Source organism: Trichosurus vulpecula, chromosome 4 (assembly GCF_011100635.1).
Source record: "Trichosurus vulpecula isolate mTriVul1 chromosome 4, mTriVul1.pri, whole genome shotgun sequence".
In the NCBI taxonomy this organism is placed as follows: domain Eukaryota; kingdom Metazoa; phylum Chordata; class Mammalia; order Diprotodontia; family Phalangeridae; genus Trichosurus; species Trichosurus vulpecula.
This window is the reverse complement of record NC_050576.1, coordinates 113221644-113237950: the sequence shown is the minus strand read 5'-3', so window position 1 is coordinate 113237950 and position 16307 is coordinate 113221644. Positions and strand designations below refer to the sequence as shown.

At 39.1% G+C, this 16307-nt stretch overlaps 1 protein-coding gene across 1 annotated transcript in view; it reads right to left on the bottom strand.

The window, feature by feature from the left end:
* The window catches only part of HHAT (hedgehog acyltransferase), a 551233-nt gene that overhangs the window by 351375 nt on the left and 183551 nt on the right, over positions 1-16307 (bottom strand). Inside the window, exon 8 of the mRNA XM_036756444.1 lies at positions 12768-12918. Coding sequence (XP_036612339.1) covers positions 12768-12918 — 151 coding nt within the window. The remainder of the gene's footprint in view (positions 1-12767; positions 12919-16307) is intronic.

The window sequence follows — 16307 nt, the reverse complement described above, 5'->3', positions numbered from 1 at the left end:
GGACCATCCAGACCAGAAGCCGGGCGGAGGGGGCCCTAGCACCCAGATTCAGTGAGCTGCGGCAGTTACGAGACTTCTCAACCCACAAACACGAAAGACTGCGGAGAAGGTTACTGGAAAAAGCTGCAGGAGTAGAAGGAGTTTGCGATTCGGCTTCCAGCCCCGGGGGCAGCAGAGGTGGGGCAGCTACAGCTGTTGTTACTTCCGGCTTCAGGCCCACCTGGTGGGAGGAATTAAGTGGCGGTTCAGAGCAGGGGTGCACAGCTTCCCGAAGGTCTAAGCCCAGTTTGGGTTGGGGGCTGGGGAAGGAGCAGTGCTGGTGTGGCAGAGCTGGCACCTCCCCGCCAAACGTGGAACACAGAACTCTGTAGTCTACAAGCAGTCCTACGCCACTGAAAAACTCAAAGGTCAAGTTAGTTGGCTGGGAATATGGCCAGGCAGCGAAAACGCACCGAGATTCAGTTTCAGACTTTGCATTCTTTCTTTGCTGACAAAGAAGACCAAAACATACAGCCTAAAGAAGTCAATAAAGTGCAAGAGCCTACACCAAAAGCCTCCAAGAAAAACATGAATTGGTCCCAGGCTATGGAAAAGCTCAAAAAGGATTTGGAAAAGCAAGTTAGAGAAGTAGAGGAAAAATTGGGAAGAGAAATGAGAAGGATGCAAGAAAACCATGAAAAACAAGTCAATGACTTACTAAAGGAGACCCAAAAAAATAATGAAAAATACACTGAAGAAAACAACACCTTAAAAAACAGACTAACTCAAATGGCAAAAGAGCTCCAAAAAGCCAATGAGGAGAAGAATGCCTTGAAAGGCAGAATTAGCCAAATGGAAAAGGAGGTCCAAAAGACCACTGAAGAAAATACTACTTTAAAAATTAGATTGGAGCAAGTGGAAGCTAGTGACTTTATGAGAAATCAGGATATTATAAAACAGAACCAGAGGAATGAAAAAATGGAAGACAATGTCAAATATCTCCTTGGAAAAACCACTGACCTGGAAAATAGATCCAGGAGAGAGAATTTAAAAATTATTGGACTACCTGAAAGCCATGATCAAAAAAAAGAGCCTAGATACCATCTTTCAAGAAATTATCAAGGAGAATTGCCCTGATATTCTAGAGCCACAGGGCAAAATAGAAATTGAAAGAATCCATCGATCGCCTCCTCAAATAGATCCCAAAAAGAAATCTCCTAGGAATATTGTAGCCAAATTCCAGAGCTCCCAGATCAAGGAGAAAATACTGCAAGCAGCCAGAAAGAAACAATTTGAGTACTGTGGAAACACAATCAGAATAACCTAAGATCTGGCAGCTTCTACATTAAGAGATCAAAGGGCTTGGAATATGATATTCCAGAGGTCAATGGAGCTAAGATTAAAACCTAGAATCACCTACCCAGCAAAACTGAGTATCATGTTCCAAGGCAAAATATGGACTTTCAATAAAATAGAGGACTTTCAAGCTTTCTCAGTGAAAAGACCAGAACTGAATAGAAAATTTGACTTTCAAACACAAGAATCAAGAGAAGCATGAAAAGGTAATCAAGAAACAGAAATTGCAAGGGACTTACTAAAGTTGAACTGTTTTGTTTACATTCCTACATGGAAAGATGATGTGTATGATGCATGAGACCTCAGTATTAGGGTAGTTGAAGGGAATATGCATATATATGTATATATATATATATATATATAAGTGAATGTGTATGTATGTATATATCTATGTGTATATGTATGTATGTGTATGTATGTATATATATATGTGTATATATATATATATGTAAAAGAGAGAGAGTAGACACAGGGTAAGTTGAAGATGAAGGGAAGATATCTAAAAGAAATAAAATGAAATTAAGGGATGAGAGAGCAACATACTGAGAGAGGGAGATAGGGAAAGATAGAATGGGGTGGATTATCTCGCATAAAGGTGGCAAGAGGAAGCAGCTCTGTGGGAGGAGGGAAGAGGGCAGGTGAGGGGGGGAATGAGTAAACCTTGCTCTCATCAGATTTGGCCTGAAGAGGGAATACCATACATACTCAGTTGGGTATCTTACCCCACAGGAAAGAAGAGGGAGGAAGATAAAAAAAAATAAAAGGGGGGGGGATGATGGAGGGGAGGGCAGATGGGGGTGGAGGTAATCAAAACAAACACTTAGGAAAGGGGACAGGGTCAAGGGAGAAAATTCAATAAAGCGGGATGGGTTGGGAAGGAGCAAAATGTAGTTAGCCTTTCACAACATGAGTATTGTGGAAGGGTTATACATAATGATACACGTGTGGCCTAGGTTGAATTGCTCGACTTCTTAAGGAAGGTGGGTGGGAAGGGAAGAGGGGAGAGAATTTGGAACTCAAAGTTTTAAAAACAGATGTTCAAAAAAAAAAGTTTTTGCATGCAACTAAAAAATAAGATACACAGGCAATGGGGCGTAGAAATTTATCTTGCCCTACAAGAAAGGAAGGGAAAAGGGGATGAGAGGGGAGGGGGGTGATAGAGGGGAGGGCTGACTGGGGAACAGGGCAACCAGAATATACGCCATCTTGGAGTGGGGGGAGGGTAGAAATGGGGAGAAAATTTGTAATCCAAACTGTTGTGAAAATCAATGTTGAAAACCAAATATGTTAAATAAATAAATTTAAATTAAAAAAAAAATAAAAAAAAGTCACACAGAATAGCTCTCATTTCATCCTAGAGGCCATAGGAAGCTACTGAACTGTATTGAGTAGGAGAATAATGGGATCGGATCCCTGTTTAAGAAATATCACTTTGGCAGTTCTACAGAGGATGGATTGGCTTGGGGAGGGAGACACCTTGAGGCAGAGGGACAATTAAGGAGCCACTACAGTGGTCAAGGTTAGAGGTGACCCAGTGCATAGAGGTTCTAGAACCATCAAAGTTACCTCTTTTCTATTTTATTCTTTGGTGAGGAAAGATTAAATCCCTGTATCTGTGACCTAATACTACTGACAGTGTACTCGCCTCCCAGCTAAAAGAAAGGAGCTGGGACCCTGCCCACTCCTCCCCTGAGGTGGAGTCAAGCACCAGAGAATATCACCACTCAGGAAATGCAGAGGGCAGGTTGTATGAGATACCAGAGACAACTGAAATTGACCCATAACTCTCCTGCAGACAGGAAATTCTACTACTCTGCACGCTTCACTTTCATAGCTAGAAATCAAATCAGAGAGACATGACGGGATTTCTAACGTGAAAACCCAGCCACATAATATCATCTTTAATGGCTCTTGGCAAAGAACACTCACCACAGGCCTCACACAAATTAAAACATGTGCATGGAAAATAAAGCAGAAAATCTACAATTTTTCAGGCTTTCATAAGGCCAAAGAAATACTAAGCTGGTGGTAACACACACACTCATACACATATGTGCACTTACTCTTCATTTTCCATCAGCTGCTCTGCTTGGTTCTGACTCCATGAACATCTTGCCTCCCCTAGGATAACCTCATCTCATCTTCATGCAGATCAACTCAGCTTTGATACTCGACACCTTCTCAGCACTCTCCACTGCTTCTCCCCTATGATTACAGTCTGGAGGATAGAACAATAAAGTCCTCCCACAGCCCTCCTATATAGAGTGCTTAGAACGTTCCATATATTTTTTTATTTTCCATTAGCAGCTATGCTAATGCTGGGTAGCCACCCTTTTCAGCTTCCTTTTTTGAGCTGTCTTCCAAGCAGAGACTGTCTTTCTTATTTATATCCTGAGCATTAATTGAGAGATGATACTATAAGACACTTAATGCCCAACTTCTATTCCATGATCCAATGTTAAGACTTTTCTATTTGATATGGGACATGGGTAGAAATGACTTCTCTTTCCTTTACATCTCTTTCCACTGCCAAAGCTATCTGAAAGGTGGCTGCCATCAACCAGTCTATTGCCCAAATGTGCAAAGTTCCTTCTCTTCCACAAAAGGAAAGCTGAAATTTTGGTTTCTGGTATCGCTTCATCGTCAAACCTAGTAAGAAAATTTTTAAGCAATCTTTGAATGTCTTTTTAAAATCCTTTCCTCTACCTTCCAACCATCCTTCTTTTTCCTCCTATGAATGAATGAATTGAAGTAACAGAGTGCAGGGGAAAATGCATTAACTTGGACTGAGGAAAGACCTTGGTTTGAATACTATGTCTGACACTTGCTCTGAGACTGGGCAAATTATTTTAAACCTCTCTGAGTCTCAACTTCCTCATTGGCAAAAGGGCACAAGGAGAGTTAGTTCTCATCTCAAAAGTTCAACCACTACCTCCTAGTAATTCAATACTCTCTCTGTGGAGCTCTGAACTTTGGGGTTCAAAGTAAGGAGACATGGGGAGGCACACTCCCAGTGTGGGTGAGAGTATACAAAATGGAAAAAGAGGAGTGAAAGCCATTTATAGGGTTAAGAGAAGAGGGAATAAGAGAAAAGTTTACCCCAGATAAAGGGCAAGACCATTTTGGTTCATCTTTGAATATGTTAGAGCAGTGCGGAAAAGAACGTCAACCCTTCTGAGGGCCATTTCATCATCTCGTCCTCTCCCCAAAGTAACTCTTCTTCATCATTGCTCTACCTTCCTGTTCAAACTTTTCTGCATATACCTTAATTCACTTTTAATGCAACAGTTTAAAAACAAATGACATTTCAAAGAAATCTGGGGAGAAAAGTTGTTCTTAGTCGAGCAGTGGTGCTGAGCAGGCTGGATAAAATTCTAATCATGAAGATGACAGATGTACTTTCTATCTCTATGGCATAAATAATTATCCAACTGAAGGTGTTCAAGGGGAGGAAATGAGTGAGTATCCTGAATATCCAATGTACTTGAGATGAATTGCTTCACGTAACAAGAAAACAAGCCACATCTGGGAGGATCACACAAGAAAGTACCAGAAGCCAAGAGGCTAGACTGAGCTACTGTGCTAGGTACCATGTTTGGTACTCAATCAGCTTCCATATCTTGTCTGATAAAGGATGACCAGGTGATTGCTAAGCTTTTTTCAACTGGAAAATTCCATTACTGCATTCTACTATTTTCTTTTTGCATCCTGGATGACCCTGACAGTCTGGTGAAGCCTATGGACCCCTCCTCAGAATAATGTCTTTTAAGGCATAAAATAAAACATAATTACATAGGAAACCAATTATACTGAAATACACTCATCAAAAAATATATTTTTTAAAAAGTTCACAGATCCCAGGTTAAGAATCCCAGCATTATTTCAGGAATCTGAAGAAGCTATCTGAAGAAGCTCTCCATCCTTAAAATGAGAACAATCATGTTGCTGCCTTGCGGTCTCACAACTTCATTAGGAAATTGTCAACACAGTTGGCAAGCATCTGAAGTATTCATCCAGTATACTGGTACACAGGCTTTGGAGCTGGAACTCATAGGTCCTCTAGAATAATCTATTCATTTTAGATATGTGAAAACCAAGACACTCAGAAAGGGAAATAATCTAACCAATGATACAAAACAATAAGCAGCAAAGTCAATAGTCTTTGTACCAGGTCCTCCAAACAATGCTCTCAAGAACGTTACACTTTCTACGTTAAAAAAATGTTCTTCACCTTGTGAATATTCCTCAAACTTCTAGCCAAAACAAAGAAATACTCAGACACAAATTGAATTAGGACAAAGGAAAGGGATTTTACACTGTAAGTGGCTAGTAATTATGTGGAATTCATTTTATCCAAGAAGTTAGGCATTTAAATTATGAATAAATTCAAAAGAGATGCAGTAAATTAATGGATGGCAGTGTCATAATATGTTGCTAAAGAAAGCTAAAAGGGTAGGAAGGAAGAAGACAAGAATTTATTAAGTGCCTATTATATGCCAGGCACTGTGCTAAGCACTTTACAAACATTTAATTTATTCCTCACAACAACCCTGGAGGTGGGTGCTGTTATTATTCTCACTTTACAATTTAGGAAACTGAGGCAGACAAAGACAGAGTCAACACAGTTGGCAAGCATCTGAGGCCAGAGTTAAACTCAGGTCTTCCCAACTCCAGGCCCATCACTCTATCTACGATATTATTGCTACAGTATATAAGATATCCCTGATTCAATTCAACTCAGCTCAGTTAACTTCAATTTAGCAAATGTTTATAAAGTACCTACTATTTAGATGGTACTCTGCCAAATGCTGGTAATAATCATACAATCACAAAAATAAAACAGGCGTGTGCCCTCATTAAGCTTACATTCTACTGGGCAGTACATAATGTGTACTCAGATAAGCAAATCTCCCATAAGACTGTGAGCTCCTTAACAGCAGTGACTGGGTTTTCTGTTTTTTTGGGGGGGTGGGGGTGGGGAAGGGGTGGGCAGGAGTTGCCCTTCTTTTATACTCAGGGATTAGCACAGCATCTGGCATACAGGAGGTATTTAATAAATGCTAGTTTGACTAACTAATTAAATAAAAAGTTTATAAAAGCAATAAAATTTAATTTCTAGGAGAGAATGCTAAAAACTGGAAGGGGATCAGGAAAGTCTCATGTAGATGGACTTACCTTCAAAATATGTTTTGAAGGAATTTAAAGATTCTAAGAGATGGAGATGAAGAGAGAGTGGATTTCAGACATGTGAATCCACCTAGCAAAGGCACAGAGATGAAAGACAGACCGTGATGGACAAAGGATGCATGAAAGGGAGTAATATGAAATAAGACTGGAAAATTAGGGGGCAGGGCATGGACTGCAGAGTTAAATATCAGGCTGTGGAGTTTACATTCTGTCCTAGATATGATAGGGAACTACTAAAGATTTTTAGAGAAGGCAGGTGATGTGGTCAAATCTGTTTAAGGAATATCAATTTGGCAGCTGTGTGAAGGATGGGTTGGAGAGGGTAGAAAGTGGAAGCAGAGAGAGCACTTGAGAGGCTAGTTCATGCTAGAAGTGACAAGGACTTGAACCTAAGAAGAGGATTGTGGGTGAAAAAAAGGAAATAGATGGATAAGAGATGCTGGGAGACAGAATCAATAAGGTGTGAGAACTGACTGGATATGGGGATGTCAGGAAAGGGAGAGGGGTCAGTAAATAACTAAAAGGTTTCAAAACTGGGAACTAGAGAGACAACAGTGCCCTCAATAAAGGGGCATGTTGGAGAATCAATGAATTTGGTGAAAAATATAGTCAGTTCTGTGTTGAATGAATGAGAAAGTATTTATTAAGCATTTACTATGTGCCAAATACTGTGCTAATTTATTGAGTATTCACTCATTTTTCAATCATGTCTGATTCTTTGTGACCCCATTTGGGGCTTTCTTGACAAAGGTACTGGAGTGTTTGCCATTTCCTTCTCCAGTTCATTTTACAGATAAGAAAACTGAAGCAAACAGGGTTAAGTGACTTGCCCAGGATCACACAGCTATTAAGTGTCTGAGGCCACATTTGAACTCAGGAAGATGAGTGTTCCTGACTTCGTGACATGGTACTCTGTTCCCTGCACCATCTAGCTGCCCAATTCATGGAGACACGAATACAAAAAGGAGGTAGTCTCCACCACCGAGGGGTTTATATTCAAATATGGGGAGACAACTCATGAAAGGGAATGGTAGCCAGGTCCAGGTGTTTTGGTCTGGGAAATCACTGTGTCAAGAAAAAAAATAGGTGAGTCCAATGACAAACCCTTTTGAAGCAGCAATGGTAGTGTTGATTTGATTATACTTCTTAGAGCAAAGGGTGAAAAGGTGGGGGGGGGCAGAGCCAAGATGGAGGCTGGAAAACAGGGACTTGCTTGAGCCCTCCCCCAAATGCCTCCAAACACCTGTAAAAAATGACTCTGAACAAATTCTAGAGCTGTGGAGCCCACGAAATAGCAGAGGGAAACAGGTCTCCAGCCCAGTAAAGCCTAGATGGTCGCTGGGAAGAGTCTATTGCACAGTGTTGGGAACAGAGGACAGCCCAGCGTGGGCCGCACCAGGACAGACCAGACCTGGAGTCAGCCGGCCACAACAGGCCTTAGGGCCATGAATCATTGAGCTCTGGCAGTTACCCAACTTCGCAACCCACAAATGCCAAAGAGCAGGTTAGTGGGAAACTGCGGGACAGAGGTGAGAGCAGTCTGGCCCCATCCCTGGGGGTGGCAGAGGTGGTGCAGCAATGGCAGTGGCAGCAGCAGGAAGATCCTGAGGCTGCTTCCAGAGCTCCAGAGTAAGCTGCTTCCGGAGTCCCTGGCTCACATGGTGGGAGAAATCTAGCAGTGGATCAGAGCAGTAGTGCAAAGAGCACTTTGTGGGAACAGAGGCAGGTTCTCTTGCTGTGCCCTGCTTCAATCTGGATTGCGGTCCTGGTTGGCAGTTCTTAGAGGAGAAGGAGCGCTGCTGTGACAGACCCTGTGGTAATGGTGGAGTAGAAGTAGCCCTGAAAACAGCAGTGCTTGGACCCTAAAGCTTGGGACAAAGTACTTTCTACTCTACAAGCAGTCATACCCTGACAAAAAGCTCAAGGGTCAAGTAGTTGGCCGGGAACATGAACAGGCAGCAAAAATGAATAGAGACTCAAACTCAAACTCTAGATTTCTTTTTTGGTGACAAAGAAGATCAAAATATACAGTCAGAAGAAGTCAACAAAGTCAAAGAGCCTACAACAAAAGCCTCCAAGAAAAATATGAATTGGTTTCAGGCCATGGAAGAGCTCAAAAAGGATTTGGAAAAGCAAGTAAGAGAAGTAGAGGAAAAATTTGGAAGAGAAATGAGAGTGATGGGAAAAAACCATGAAAAACAAGTCAATGACTTGCTAAAGGAGACCCAAAAAAATACTGAAGAAAATAACACCTTAAGAATAGACTAACCCAAATGGCAAAACAGCTCCAAAAAGCCAATGAGGAGAAGAATGACTTGAAAGGCAGAATTAGCCAAATGGAAAAGGAGGTCCAAAAGACCACTGAAGAAAATACTACCATAAAAATCAGATTGGAGCAAGTGAAAACTAGTGACTTTATGAGAAATCGAGATATTATAAAACAGAACCAAAGGAATGAAAAAATGGAAGACAATGTGAAATATCTCATTGGAAAAACCACTGACCTGGAGAATAGATCCAGGAGAGATAATTTAAAAATTTTTGGACTACCTGAAAGCCATGATCAAAAAAAGAGCCTAGACATCACCTTTCAAGAAATTATCGAGGAAAACTGCCCTCATATTCTAGAACCAGAGGGTAAAATAGAAATGAAAGAATTCAACGATCACCTCTTGAAAAAGATCCCAAAAAGAAAACTCCTAGGAATATTGTAGCCAAATTCCAGAGTTCCCAGGTCAAGCAGAGAATGCTGCAAGCAGCCATAAAGAAACAATTTGAGTATTGTGAAAACACAATCAGGATAACACATGATGTAGCAGCTTCTACATTAAGGGATCTAAGGGCTTGGAATATATTTCGAAAGTCAAAGGAGCTAGAATTAAAACCAAGAATCACCTACCCAGCAAAACTGAGTATAATGCTCCAAGGTAAAATATAGACCTTCAATAAAATAGAGGACTTTCAAGTTTTCTCAGTGAACAGACCAGAGCTGAATAGAAAATTTGACTTTCAAACACAAGAATCAAGAGAAGCATGAAAAGATAAACAAGAAAGGGAATTCATAAGGGACTTACTAAAGTTGAACTGTTTTGTCTACATTCCTACATGGAAAGATGATGTGTGTAATTCATGAGACCTTTCTCAGTATTAGGGTAGTTGATGGGAATATACATGCATATACATATGTATATATACATATATATGTGTATATATATATATATATATATATATATATAAAGAGAGAGAGAGAGACAGAGAGAGAGAGACAGAGAGAAAGAGAGACAGAGACAGAGAGACAGAGGGCACAGGGTGAGTTGAATATGAAGGGATGATATCTAAAAAAATAAAATAAAATTAAGGGGTGAGAGAGGAATATATTGAGAGAGGGAGAAAGGGAGCGAGATAGAATGGGGTAAATTATCTCACATAAAACTGGCAAGAAAAAGCAATTCTGCTGAAAGGTAAGAGGGGGCAGGTGAGGGGGATTGAGTGAATCTTGCTCTCACTGGATTTGACTTGAGGAGAGAATAGCATACACACTCAATTTGGTATCTTACCCACAGGAAAGTAAGGGGAAGGGGATAAAAAGGGGGGATGATAGAAGGGAGGGCAGATAAGGAGAGGAGGTAATCAAAAGCAAACACTTTTGAAAAGGGATAGGGTGAAGGGAGAAAATTGAATAAAAGGAAACAGGATAGGATGGAAGGAAATATAGTTAGCCTTTCACAACATGAGTATTGTGGAACTGTTTTACTTAATGATACGTGTGACCTATGTTGAATTGCTTGCCTTCCTAGGGAGTGTGGGTGGGAAGGGAAGAGGGGAGAGAATTTGGAAATCAAAGTTTTAAAAGCAGATGCTCACAAAAAAAGTTGTTTTGCATGCATCTGGGAAACAAGATATACAGGTAATGGGGTATAGAAATCTATCCTGGCCTACAAGAAAGTAAGGGGAAAGGAGATGGGGCAGCGGGGAGTGGTGTGACAGAAGGGAGGGCTGACTGGGTAACGAGGCAATCAGAATATATACCATCTTGGAATGGGGGGAGGGTAGAAATGGGGAGAAAATTTGTAACTCAAAATCTTGTGGAAACCAATGCTGAAAACTAAAATTTTAAACAAAAATGACGAAATTTAAAAAATAATTTTTTTTAAAAAGTGGGGAGGAGGATCCGCCTACAGTAATGGGAAGGAAAATGGTCAGGTTGAAGATAAGTACATGGGCTCAAGTGGTGAGTGTCTTATCTCCTTTCAGGCATGGTCTCTGGAAGACCAATTTGGAGGAGAGGGACTGGGGAGGAGAATAGCTAGAGCATAAGAAAGAAAATTATATAATAAGTTTGAGATATTTATGGCACATCCAAAAAAAAAAGATGTCCAGCAAGCAACATGATATGTGAAAATTGGAGTTTAGAAGAAACAATGGGCCTCCTCCTTCCAATTCTCAAATTCTATGATTGTCAAAGACATTTCCAAAAGATTCATGATGGAAAATGCTATACACATCCAGAGAAAGAAGGAAGGAGTCTGAATGGAGATTGAAGCATACTATTTTCTCTTTTTTTCCTTTGTCAGGGTTTTTCCTTTTTGTTCTGATTCTTCTTTCACGACATGACTAATGTGGAAATATGTTTAATATGATTGTACATGTATATAGCCTATATCAGATTGCTTGCTGTCTTGAGGAGGTAGGAGGAAAAGGAGGAAGGGAGGGTGAGAAAAAGAAAAAATATTAGAACTCAAAATCTTTTATAACAGTGAATGTTGAAACCTGTTTTTACAGTTATCAGAAAAAATAAAATACTATTGAGGAAAAATTCTGTGATTGCATGAGATGACAATTGAAACTATGAAATATAATGAGTCATCAAAGGAGAGAGCAAAGAAATCCCCAATTTCCCAGAATGACATTAAGTAATTGTATCACATGATTTGGGGCTAGGAAGGACCTCCTCACTATGCACTCTAATTGCCATGTCCTCCCCCAACTAATCCTTCGGAATCTGTAGTCCCTGGGTGAAGTCTGCTGTTTCAAATGTAACTGTACCACAAAAAAACAACTATGTGGTCCACTGGCTTATAGCCTTGGGGCAGCCCCTGATCAGCTCTCCTTTTACATAAGAGGGATCTGAGATCCACAGAGAGAAATTGACTTGCTCAAAATCACATAGGACATCATGGATTAGAGTCAAACTCTAATCTCCTCACTCCAAATCCAGCCATCTTTCCGCTATACCACACCGTAACCCTGAAATGAGATCTTGATGAGAGAAAAAAATCTCATATAAATCTAGACTGAAAAATTAACACCTATTATTAGCTATATTCAGCTTTTATGCAAGGAATATTGGGACAAGTATGGAATAGACAGGCCAAAAACTCTAAGAGAACTACAACAGTGGACAAGCCAGAAACAGCAAGTGGCAATCAGAAATGACATGCCATTGAAAATTTCTTCTAATACATTATTGATACTCTTTTAAAAACACCAAATTCACTTTTCAATAACTACCTACACCCCCTACTACCACCAAAACAGAGCCCTTCCTTATGACAAAACCAATGTAAGGAGTAGTCTAACAATATATGCGACACTCTCTACCCATAACCCACCACTTCCCTACCAAGATGAAGAAAGCATCATATTTTATTAGTGGTTGAGAATTCTTTTTTGGGGGAAAAAAACTCCAGAGAGACCATGCATCTGGGAGGAATTCATGCACAGTGACAGATGCTGCAAAAAAATTATTTCTATCATACACCCCGAAGAGCCTCTCTGTAGGAATATAGAGTCTATAGGTTATATGTGTGGGAGTGATTGGTGGGGGGGCGGGGTTAACTACATTCTCCCATGCATAAGCATAAATCATTATGATAATGTCTCATCACCTATGTAGGATGATAAGACAATATCTGATACCCAGAAAAGTATTTCCATCCACTTGGAAATCTTTGTTTTGCAAGACTCCATTGAATATATAAAAACTCCTTTTCCTTTTCAAAGAATTCTCTCACCTATCTCTACAACCTCATAATATGTTACAGAGGGAGATGTACCAAGGAAAATTATCCATTTCCTTTAGAAAGATGAATAAAATAAAGCAGAGAATGGGCAAGGAACCTGCCCAAGCTCATAAAGGGAGTTAACTGGTGGAGACAGAGTTAGAACCAAATTTTCCAGATTGTCATCCTAGGGCTTTTCCAATTAGACAATCACAAGTCACTTCAGGAAAACACATAACTAACCTCCACATTCCAGCGAAGCTGTACATTGTGCTCACACATCTCGGAAGGGCAGGGGGTTGGAGTCCATCCAGCTGCATTGCCAGGGCAGGAACACCAAAAAGGACCAGGTACTTCACATAAAAAAAGAGTACTTGGGCTAATGCTAGTCCACCTACAAGGCAAAGAAGCTCATTAAAAACACCTGATGGTCCTCTCTACTGGCTATAATACTCTAACAGAAATATACCACCCTCCATCTCTACTCCACCCATTACAAAAATCACAACAAAATAACCCACACCAACCTAAAAGCATTATCAAGCATCTCTTACTGAATCATCACTGTTGGCTCTATGAATAACCTGAGCTAGAAAATCTCAAATATTGTAATCATCTTTATTAATGGTGTCAGAGGACAAAACTATATCCATATTATAGATAATGTGCCTTACCGTTCCTATTTCAAATGCACAAAGGAAGTTCAGTCTTGGAAAGAATTCCAGAAATCTTCTTTTTGCTATTAAAAAGTTTTTTAAAATATAAATCATCACAGCCAAATTCTTATTTCAGGTCTTTATACATAAGGCCAATTGCTATGGTTACCTCCCATACTTTTTCCATTAGATATATAGTTTGTATTTTCTTTAAAATGTGTGACAAAGTCAATATATTAGTTTTAAAACCATCCTGCTTAATTTTGTTTCCCTCTGAACTTCCCTCAATAACATTCTTTTCCTTATCAAGCGAATTAATGAAAGGAAATGCAAGGGAAGGTGGCCTAGCCATACTAGATCTTAAATTGTATTATAAAGCAGCAATCATCAAAACTACTTGGTACTGGCTAAGAAATACTGTGGTGGATCAGTGGAATAGCTTAGGTACACAAGACCCAATAGCCAATGACTATAGTAATCTACTGTTGGATAAACTCAAAGACTCCAGCTTCTGGGATAAGAATTCACTATTTAACAAAAACGTCTGGGAAAACATGAAAACAGTATATCAGAAAGTAGGCATAGACCAAAATCTTAGACCGTATACCAAGATAAAATCAAAATGGGTACACGATTTTCATATAAAGGCTGGTACTATAAGCAAACTAGGAGACAAAGGAATAGTTTACCTCTCAGATCTATAAAGAAGGGAAAATTTTATGACCAAAAAAGAGATAGAGAACATTATGAAATACAAAACAGATGATTTTGATTACATTAAATTGATAAGTTTTTGCACAAAGTCAGTGCAACCAAGATTAGAAGTGAAGCAGAAATCTGGGAAACAAATTTTACAGCCAGGGTCTCTGATAAAGGCTTCCTTTCTAAAATATATAGAGAACTGAGTTTAATTTATAAGAATACAAGTCATTCCCCAATTGATAAATGGTCAAGGGATATGAACAGGAGGTTTTCAGACAAAGAAATTAAAGCTATCTATAGTTTTATGAAAAACATGTTCTAAATCACTACTAACTAGAGAAATGCAAATCAAAACAAGTCTTAGGTACCACATCATACCTGTCAGATTGGCTAACATGACAAAACAGGAAAATTATAAATGTTGGAGAAGATGTAGGAAAACTGGAACACTAATACATTATTGGTAGAGTTGTGCACTGATCCAATCATTCTAGAGAGCAGTTTGAAACTATGCCCAAAGGACTACAAAACTGTGCATACCCTTTGACCCAGCAATACCACTTCTAGGTCTGTTTCCCAAAGAGATCAAAAAATGGGAAAAGGACCCACATATACAAAAATATTTATAGCAGCTCTTTTTGTGGTGGCCAAGAATTGAAAATTGAGGGGAAGCCCATCAATTAGACAGTGGCTGAACAAATTATAGTATATGAATGTAATGAAATACTATTGTGCTATAAGAAATGATGAGCAAGCAGACTTCAGAAAAACATGAAAAGACTTATTAAACTGACACTGAGTGAAGTGGGCAGAACCAGGAGAATTGTACACAGTAATAACAACATTGTGTGATGATTAACTTTGATAGACTTAGCTCCTCTCAGCAATGCAAGGATCTAAGAGAAATGCAAAAGGGAACTGCTATCCAAATCCAGAGAAAGAACTATGGAGTCTGAATGCAGATCAAAGGACACTATTTCTGCTCTTTTTCGTTGCTGTTGTTTTGTTTCTTCTTTCTCATGGTTCCTCCCATTGGTTCTAATTCTTCTTTACAATATGACATGTGAAAATAAGTTTAATATGAATGTATATGTAGAGCCTACAACAGACTGCATGCCATCTTGGGGAGAGGGTAGGGTAGGAAGGGGGAGAAAATTTAAAACTCAATCTTATGGAAGTGAATGTTGAAAATTAAAGTGAATTAATTTTTAAAAAGGAGAAAAAATAAATAACATTCTTTTCTCCTTTATTTTTGGCATCATTAGTAGTAGCCCCAACTCTCCCTCAAAATGACTCACAATTAAAAAATTCTCCTTTGTTACGAGTAAGCATAATTAAGCAAGATAAATCAAGCAGCAGTCATGTCTGAAAATGTTTATCACTTTCTAATCCATTGATGTCACAAGGAGAATAGAATGCTTCATCATTAGTCCTCTAAAGTCAGGACCGATCATTAGATTGTTCCGAGTTCCTATGTCTTTCAAAGGTATTTTTCTTTACAATGTTTCACTTATTGCATAAATTGTATTCTGGTTCTATTCATTTAACTGTACATCAATTCATGCTACTCTTCTCAGGTTTCTCTGAATCATTTCCCTTCCATCAATTCTTACAGCACTATGATATTCCATTACATTCATATACTCTAATTTATTCAGCCATTCACCAATCAGTGGGCACTACCACCCCTAATTTTCAGTGGGTTTTTGCTATAACAAAAATACTGCTATGAATATTTTTGTAGACATGTCCTTTCCCTATAGATTTGATCTCTTTGGGATATGTGTCTAGTAGAGACATCGCTGGGTCAAGAGAATATACATAGTTTAGTGATACTTTAGACTATAGTTCCAAATAGCTTACCAGAATGTCTGGACCAATTCATAGCTCCACCAACAATGCATCAGTGGGCTTATCCTCCCACAGCATCTCCAACAGCTGTCATTTTCCTTTTCTGTCATCTCACCCAATCTGATTAGTGTACAATGGAAATTAAGTTGTTTTCATTTCAATAGTGATTTGCAGCATATTTCCATATGGTTGTGGATAGCTTGGTTTTCTTTCCTTGAGAACCACCTGTTCATATCTGTTGACTCTGGAAATGGATCTATTTTTTAAATGTTTGAATCAGTTCTTTATGTATTTTGGCTATCATACCTTTATCAGAGGAACGTGTTACAAAAATTTTTTCCAGTTGTGTTTCTCTTCTAATTTTAGCAATACTGATTTTATTTTGCAAAAGGCTTTTTTAATTATGTCACCAAGATTACCTACTTTATCTCTTTATCCCTTGCTTGGTCAAGAACTCTTCCCCTATACATCATGACAAAAAACAACTATCTACTTATTAGGAGGTTATTTTAGCAAATGGTATGAGATGCTGGTCTAAACCTAATTTCTTTGACACTGCCTTCCATTTTCCCCA